The following is a 7,556-nucleotide window of genomic DNA, read 5'->3' on the forward strand; positions in this document are numbered from 1 at the left end:
TGGAGGACACGGACCAGGCGCGGGTGGTGCCCGGGGCTGCCGAGGGCATAGAGGAGATGCTGGACTGGGCAGGTAGCGACATTCCCTTCCTTCTTTACTCACTGAAAGATGCTCTCCTTTTTGGAGAGGGACAGTGCCCAGGTTGAGAGCGTTTTGTGTGTTCGCAAGCTGTGCAGCGTTTCAGATGCTGGATTAGTTGAAATGCAGTTATTTATACAGCTGGGCGCACGTTTCATGGCAGAAATAGCTGGTGGCTGGGCTTGGTTCCTTTCGACTGTGTTGTCTGCCACGGAGCACAATCCAAATTCACAAAAGTGGCCCAATGTGGAGCTGTGACAAAGGCTGTACATGAGAGACTGAGGGAAGGGTTGGAGGTTGGAGCTCACAGACCTCGCTGTAAATGTGTAAATTGTGTGCAGAGCGTTTGCTAGAGGGGGTCTGGGGGTGACAGTTTTCATATCGAATCCTCTGCATCTTTTTGAGCTCAAGAACCAGAAGTGAGGGGGTTTTAGATTAGAGAATTGTGATAAACTTAGAGCCAGATGCACACAGGATACCCTACGTGCTCGTGGTGTTGGCTGCTGTTTATCTCCTGAGTCCAGAGTTCTGGAGCGTGTTCAGAGCAGAGCCACAAGGATGGGGAGGGCTCTGGAGAACAAGCCTGATGAGGAGCGGCTGAGGGAACTGGGCTGGTTCAGCCTGGAGAAGAGAAGGCTGAGGGGAGACCTCAGCACCACCTCCAACTGCCTCAAGGGAGGTTGTGGAGAGGTGGGTGCTGGTCTCTTCTCCCAGGTGATGGGGGATAGAACAAGGGGAAACGGCACCAAGCTGTGCCAAGGGAGGTTCAGGTTAGAGAGAAGGAGGAAGTTCTTTACTGAGAGGGTCGTCAGAAGCTGGCACAGGCTGCCCAGGGAGGTGGTGGAGTCACCATCCCTGGATGTGTTTAAGGAGCGGGTAGATGAGGTACTTAGGGATATGGTTCAGGGGGTAGACAGGAGCGGTTGGACGTGATGATCTCAGAGGGCTTTTCCAACCGAGCAATTCTGTGATTCTGTGATTCCAGGGGCATCCAACTCCTGTGCTGGGCAGATGCCGTTGCCTGGCTGCCCTGGAGCAGAAGCTGTCTGGATGCTCCTAAACCCCTGCTGTTTCACCTGCGTTTAACATGCTGCGATGGCGGCTTTCACTCTTTCTCAGTCCTGTCGCTGATGTTTCAGGTATTCCCCCTGATGAGAGCCCTCGCCGCGGTGGCCCCTTCGGGCCCTACCAGCAGTCGCAGAGGCTGGAGCTGTACAGGAGAGCCAGCGAGGTGCTGCTGGAGCGGGGCGCCGCGTACCGCTGCTTCTGCACCGCGCAGCGCCTGGAGCTGCTGAAGAAGGAGGCGTTGCGGAGCCATCAGACCCCGCGGTAGGGACTCCTCATCCCCTGGGTGGCTCCCTCTGTGCTGCACGCTTGAAAGAACCTCATGACAATGTGCACGGGATTGTAATCTCACTGTGTGTAGGGAGAGAAGCCAGCGCAGCCCTGAGGGGAGTGACCTCCAGAGATGCGGTGGTTTGGCTGGATGTGTGGTGGGCAGGTTACAGCTGAATTCAGGGACTGATTTAGAGTTCTGGGAATGTAAAGATGGGCAGTGGGGTTGGCCTGCGTTGGTCTGACACTGTTGTTCTCCTTCCTTAAAGCTACGACAACCGCTGTCGGCACCTGACGCCCGTGGAAGTGGCCGAGAAGCTGGCGCGGGGCCTCGGCTGGGTGGTGCGGTTCCGGCTGGAGAAGGGGGTGCAGCCCTTTCGGGACCTGGTCTACGGCTGGAACAAGCACGAAGTGGCCGACGTGGAGGGTGACCCAGTGATTCTGAAGGGCGACGGCTTCCCCACCTACCACCTGGCAAACGTGGTGGATGACCACTACATGGGCATCAGCCACGTGCTGCGGGGAACCGAGTGGCTGACGTCCACCTCCAAGCACCTCCTCCTCTACAAAGCCTTTGGCTGGGATCCCCCTGAGTTTGCTCACCTCCCGCTGCTCCTGAACAAAGACGGTGGGAAGCTGTCCAAGAGGCAGGGGGACATCTTTCTGGAGCGTTTTGCTCGGGATGGTTTCTTGCCAGAGGCGCTCCTGGACATCGTGACCAACTGTGGCTCTGGGTTCACAGGTAATGACAGGGGTGGTGCTTGATGCTGGCTCTGGGGAACGGCTTAGGCTTATTTTAATAGCTGAGGACTTGGACAGTGTTTGAAGGGGTCAGGAAAGGTGCCAGGCGAGCACTCCGTCACTAAATGCTTCTGCAGAGCTCCTGCGTGGTGTGCTGGGATGATGGGAACCTTTCTGCCTCTCTCAAACCACTTCAGCTGGGTCTGGTGCTTAATGGGTTCCCACTGGGGACAGCATTCATGTCAAGGGAAGGAGCTGTCTATGAACTCCTGGGAAAACTCACCTTCTCTGGTTAGTAATTGCAGTGTTGTGTATTACATCTGGCACGCTTCTTGTTTAACCTGAAAGGCTGCGAGGAGCTGAGTCAGTGACTCACTTTGTTGCTCTTGCTCTGCGGGGATCACAAATTAACTTGTGTTTTGGGATCTCTGCTTGGGATTGAAGCCTCTCCTGGGCAGCAGAGTCTCCTGGCCAAGCATTACTTCTTTTTGCCTGGCTGGTGCAAGGGGTGCTCCACTGAAGAGCCAAGCAGCATCCCAGTTCCTCACCAGCAGGAGAGTGGATGTGTGCCATTCCCTCGTTGGGTTATTTTGCAGAGAAACAGATGGGGAGGACTTTGGAGGAGCTGATCTCGCAGTTCGAAATAGGCAGAATTACCACCCACTCTGCCCTCCTGGATCTCGAAAACCTCCCAGAATTCAACAGGTACAAATATCAGTGGTTACTTGAATATTAATAATGTCTACTTCAGTGACAATTGATGCCTAGCCCTGGGCTTTGTCTGGGGATTTGGTTTGCTGGCTCAAGCGTGGTCCCAGCGCAGCGGCTTTTTGGCTGTGCTACAGTGAAGGTAAGTCTGCTTACACTGCCTCTGCTGCTGTCGAAAGCTGGGCAGTGGAGTGTAGCTGGGAGGATGCAAAATCTTCAGCTGAGACTCAAAATAACTCCTAAAAAGAGGCAGCACCTCCAGAGGGTACTTCTGCACACACACATGTGTGCTGCGGGGAGGTCGTGCTGCTGAGAGTTACATGGATGGGGTGATCGGATCCAGTCTAACCCAAAGCTGTCCAAAAGCAGTTGAAGTCCAAAAGCAGATTTCTCCTTTGTTACAGGATTCACCTCACCCGTCACATTGAGCACAAAGGGCTGCGACAGAAGCTCGTTAGAGAGCTGCAGGAGCTGGTGGAGCACGTCTATGGGGATCAACAAGTGGATCAAGAGGTTCTCGAGAAGGAGTACGTGGAGCGAGTCCTCCTGCTCAGGAAAGTACGAGCACTGGCGGTGTCTCACTGTTCTGGGAAGCTGTGGTTTTGTGGGGTTCCTGCCTGAAGGCTCAGCCGAGTTCTGGGCACTGCTTTTGGAGCTCTGAAGTTCTGCAGCCTGCGAACAGCTGTCGCTGCCAGCTGCAGTGGCTGTGCACGCCGGTGTCCGTGGTTGTTGACCCGTAGGAACGGGCACGGTGAATATCTTGGTGGCCTTTGCGGAGTTGTGAGCTCATCTGTACTTTGCCAAGCAAAGAGCTCACTCGGCAGAGGCAGGACGTGTCCACACTGTTAAAGCAAATCGTGAGGTTGTAGGGTTTTCTTGGCAGGCCCCTCAGTTCCTGCTCAGGGCAGCACAGTCAGCAGTGTGGGATCAGGCCAGCCATGGCTTGGTCTAGATGTGTGGTGACAGCCTCCAAGCTGCGCTTCCCTCCTGTAGCCCAGGACGTGGTGGGGAGGGCCAGCTCCGGGCCCCTCGTGCCAGGACACCGCTTACCTCTGGCTCTTGCTGCCCGGGCAGCGTCGGACACTTCTGCTGCATGCTCCATGCTGTGGTAGCAAAGCCAACGCAATCTCTTTGCAGAGGCGGATGAAGCTCTCAGAGGTTAAACCAGCAGGGTTTGTGCACTGGAAGCCCTGGTCCCGGCTGTAAAGGGGACAGAGGATGCTGTGGCTCTTCCCAGTGGCAGGAGGAGGCTGAGCCCAGTTTGCCCCTGGGAGGCACACAGCCCTGCAGCACCCACAGCGCTTTGGGCTGCCCCAGCCTCCCTGCGCATACCGGGGATGTCACGTTTCCCCCCGAGCAGCGCGGAGAACGGGGCAGGGCTGTGTTTGGACCTGCTTCAGCTGTTGGTGCGGTCCAACCGGGATGAGTTTGCTGCCCTGCAGCTTAACCCTCAGCCTTGACAGCTGTGCTCTCTCTCTGCAGGGTCACATAGCCTTCCTGAGGAACCTGGTGTCGTCTGATTATTCTTACTTATGGGTTAGGCCCTCGGTGTCCCGAGAGCAGCTACGAGCGATTTCTGCAGAAGCAGATGAAATAGGAGCACTGGTTGTGGGGTAAGTGTCTCTTCCCAGCTCTGTGCACACCCACCTGCCCGCCCTGAGTGATGCCCTTGGCTGCTGTGAGGCTGTTGGACACGCTCATAGTTCCTCTTTAATCTGCTCTCCTTTGGAATGTGCTGCAATTAGTAACTGGTGAGGAATTCATGCTTTAATTGAAAAGCAGCTTGCCAGCAAGAAAGCTCATCTCTGGGTTTTGTAAGGCATGAGGCACAGTGGGGTTTGGGTGCCAGCATGGTTAGCAGGGTGTTCCCCTCATCTCCTGTGCCTTTGTCTGCTGTGGAGAATCCCAGATGTCAGGAGTTGGCAGGGACCTGGAAAGCTCCCCCAGTGCAACCCCTGCCACAGCAGGATCACCAGAGCAGTCACACAGGAACACGGCCAGGGCTTTGGGTGTCTGCACACAAGGAGCCTCCGCAGCCTCTCTGGGCAGCCTGGGCCATGCTCCAGAACCCTCACACTGACAAAGTTTGGCCTCATCTTCAGCTTGAACCTCCTGTGCTCCAGCTTGGGACCATTGCCCCTTGTCCTGGCATTGGCCATCCCAGAGCAGAGCCTGGCTCCTTCCTCCTGACACTGCCCTTTCCCAATGGATCCCCAGGAATGAGGGCACCCCTCAGTCTCCTCTGCTCCAAGCTCAAGAGCCCCAGCTCCCTCAGCAGGAGATGCTTTTGTCAGTGTGTGTTCACACTGTGGGTCCAGTGAGACCTCTGGGTCTCTGTAACAAACCCACTGTGTCTGTCTGGAGTCACTGTCACTTGTGAAGAGCTCGTCCCTGGCATCTTCTGCTTCCACCTCCGTGTCTGCAGCTCTGCTGAGAACCATGCTGGGATGGCACACAGTGCCCCTCTGGGACCCGCCTTCTGTCCCAGTCCTGTGGGGTTTTGCCAACCTGTGTCACTGCTGCCCCATGTCTCTCTGCTGCCCATGCCTTGCAGCTGTGTCAGTCGCCTTCCCAGTTCAGATCTCACATCTGGACTAAGATGAGCCCTGAAAACCAGTTTTGAGAGTGATTAAGGTGGCAGTATCTGCAAATTGAGGTCTTATTCCCAGCTACCTATGGAGGTGGTTGCCCTCAGTCATTTGTCACAGCTGAGGGGTAACTGAATCCAATCCATGGTAATTTAAATGTGGGAATACTCGCTGTCCTGGAGGGATGATTGTACTGCTCCCTTCAGCTGAGCAGTATCAGCAAGGGCTCCTGCATCTCTAAAAATCACATTATTACAAAAGAAATCAGAAAGCCTGCTTCCCCTGTGGGTTTCCAGGTCCTTTTGTGATTTAAACTCGACGCTTGCTTTTCTGAGCAAGCTCTGCCTCTGGTGCTGTTGAAAGGTGGTTTTGGAAGCGGTGCTGGGTGAAGCTGTCCTGGGAGGCCCCAGCACAGGAGCAGCGCTGCAGGGAGCACGGGGCAGGAGAGAGGGGCAGGGACGTTCACCTTGAGCTGCTGCTGGTGCCAGAAGATTTAGCAAAACCAGCCCGTGGTGGCTGGCATTCGTTGAAGCCATTTTTGGGTGGGAATCCCGCGTTTCATACGTCCCCACATCTTCTTCCCTAAAGGCTGATGGCGAGGCAGGCGGCTGTTGTGACGATGGAGGAGCTGAGCAGAGCCCTGCGAAGCCTCCAGGAGCAAACCCGAGAGACCAAGTACAGCAGCATGATGCAGCTCCTTCGCCTGGCGCTCAGCGGGCAGCAGGTAACGAATTCTGAGACAGAGACCTTCCTAGTTTTGTTTTAGGCAGCTAATTTTGTCTCTGGTAGCGAGATCCTGGTATTTGGACATCTCACAAGAGCTGCCACCAGTTTCTGTTATGAGTGAATGTACCCGTGTGTTCTGACTATAGCAGTTGTGGTAGAAAGAGCTGTTCTGGGGGATTCAGAAAGGCAGAAGTTGTCAAACCTTGAATGTGCCAGTCACAGAACTGAAGTTAGAGAAACCTCTGGACCAGCTGTGGGGAGCGTTGGCGAGGTTGTAGATTTTGGGCAAAGCTGGGATTTTCTGTGCAGTCTGCTCTTACAAAGTTCAAACCCAAGTTTTACTGAAGTTCTTCAAAGCCCGGTCCTGGCTTAGGCTCTGGCCTCGGTCCTGGGGCAGTTGGGTCCGCTCTTAGCACTTCACTTCAGGAGAAAAAGAAAAGCCAAAGCCTTGTTTTGAGATGGGTAACAAAACCCCTGCCCTTGGTCTGACAGCGATCTGATAGCTAATCACTCTATCGCTTCCGTCGTGATTCATCAACGCGTGGTGGAAATGGAAGTTTCCATGTGTACAGTGACTTCTCCTGTGCTTTCAGCATGGCCCGAGCGTTGCTGAGATGATGCTGACCTTGGGACCCAGGGAGGTGTGCGGCCGAATTCACAAAGCGCTGTCTGGCTGACGCGAGGCCGAAATGACGCCGAGAGCCAGCCCGCGGACTGGGACGGTGCAGGCACCACGTGTCGCTGTCCCACACCTCTACTGCTTGGTCACAGCGTGGTTTTCTGTGACCAGATGAGCTGGCCTTTAGGCCAGGTCCCCGTGGTATTTCCAGGTCTGTGTGTGTCTGCACTGAGCATAAGCCACTTCATCCAGGAGAGGAACCAGATACAGAATTAGGTCCACCCTGCTCTCATCATGTACACATAGCCTGGTTTCCAGGCTGGGAGAAAGAGACATTTATCAGCGTTTAATTTCAGACCACACGGACAGAAAATAATGCTGTTTCTGATACAGAATGGTTCATCTCAAGAAACTGGGCTCTTTTTGGAGAGCACCTCACAATCAAGGTGCCTACAGCTACGACTATGCAGATCTCCAGCAAATACCGTGGGAAGGATGTTTTTGTATATATAAATATAATATAATATAATACGTGTGATGTTGCTGCTGCCCTGGTGTCCTGCTGAGCTAAGCGAGCTGCTTGGAGAGGGACACCGTGCTCCCCATGTGCTGTGTCACGCGCGTGGTTCTGCTAAAAATACCCCTTGATGAGGAGATAGGCGATGCTCCTTTCCTCTTTTTGCCCGGTGGCTTCTTAATCATTCAATTAACGCGGTGACTTTTGATTGGGTCGCTCGCTGGAAGGAGGAGCACCCGGAGGG

At 54.7% G+C, this 7,556-nt stretch overlaps 1 protein-coding gene across 1 annotated transcript; it reads left to right on the forward strand.

Annotated features, from left to right (window-relative positions):
• Positions 1-3: 3 nt before the first annotated feature.
• EARS2 (glutamyl-tRNA synthetase 2, mitochondrial) lies at positions 4-6,853 on the forward strand (the record flags this gene model as incomplete). The annotated part of the gene is made up of 8 exons (XM_010181062.1): positions 4-72; positions 1,218-1,407; positions 1,683-2,155; positions 2,751-2,859; positions 3,267-3,420; positions 4,345-4,475; positions 6,039-6,174; positions 6,770-6,853. Coding segments are annotated over 8 exons (1,346 nt in total), but the record flags the coding sequence as incomplete, so codon positions are not given.
• Positions 6,854-7,556: the final 703 nt, after the last annotated feature.

Source organism: Mesitornis unicolor, unplaced genomic scaffold, assembly GCF_000695765.1.
Source record: "Mesitornis unicolor isolate BGI_N332 unplaced genomic scaffold, ASM69576v1 scaffold28833, whole genome shotgun sequence".
Lineage (NCBI taxonomy): Eukaryota > Metazoa > Chordata > Aves > Mesitornithiformes > Mesitornithidae > Mesitornis > Mesitornis unicolor.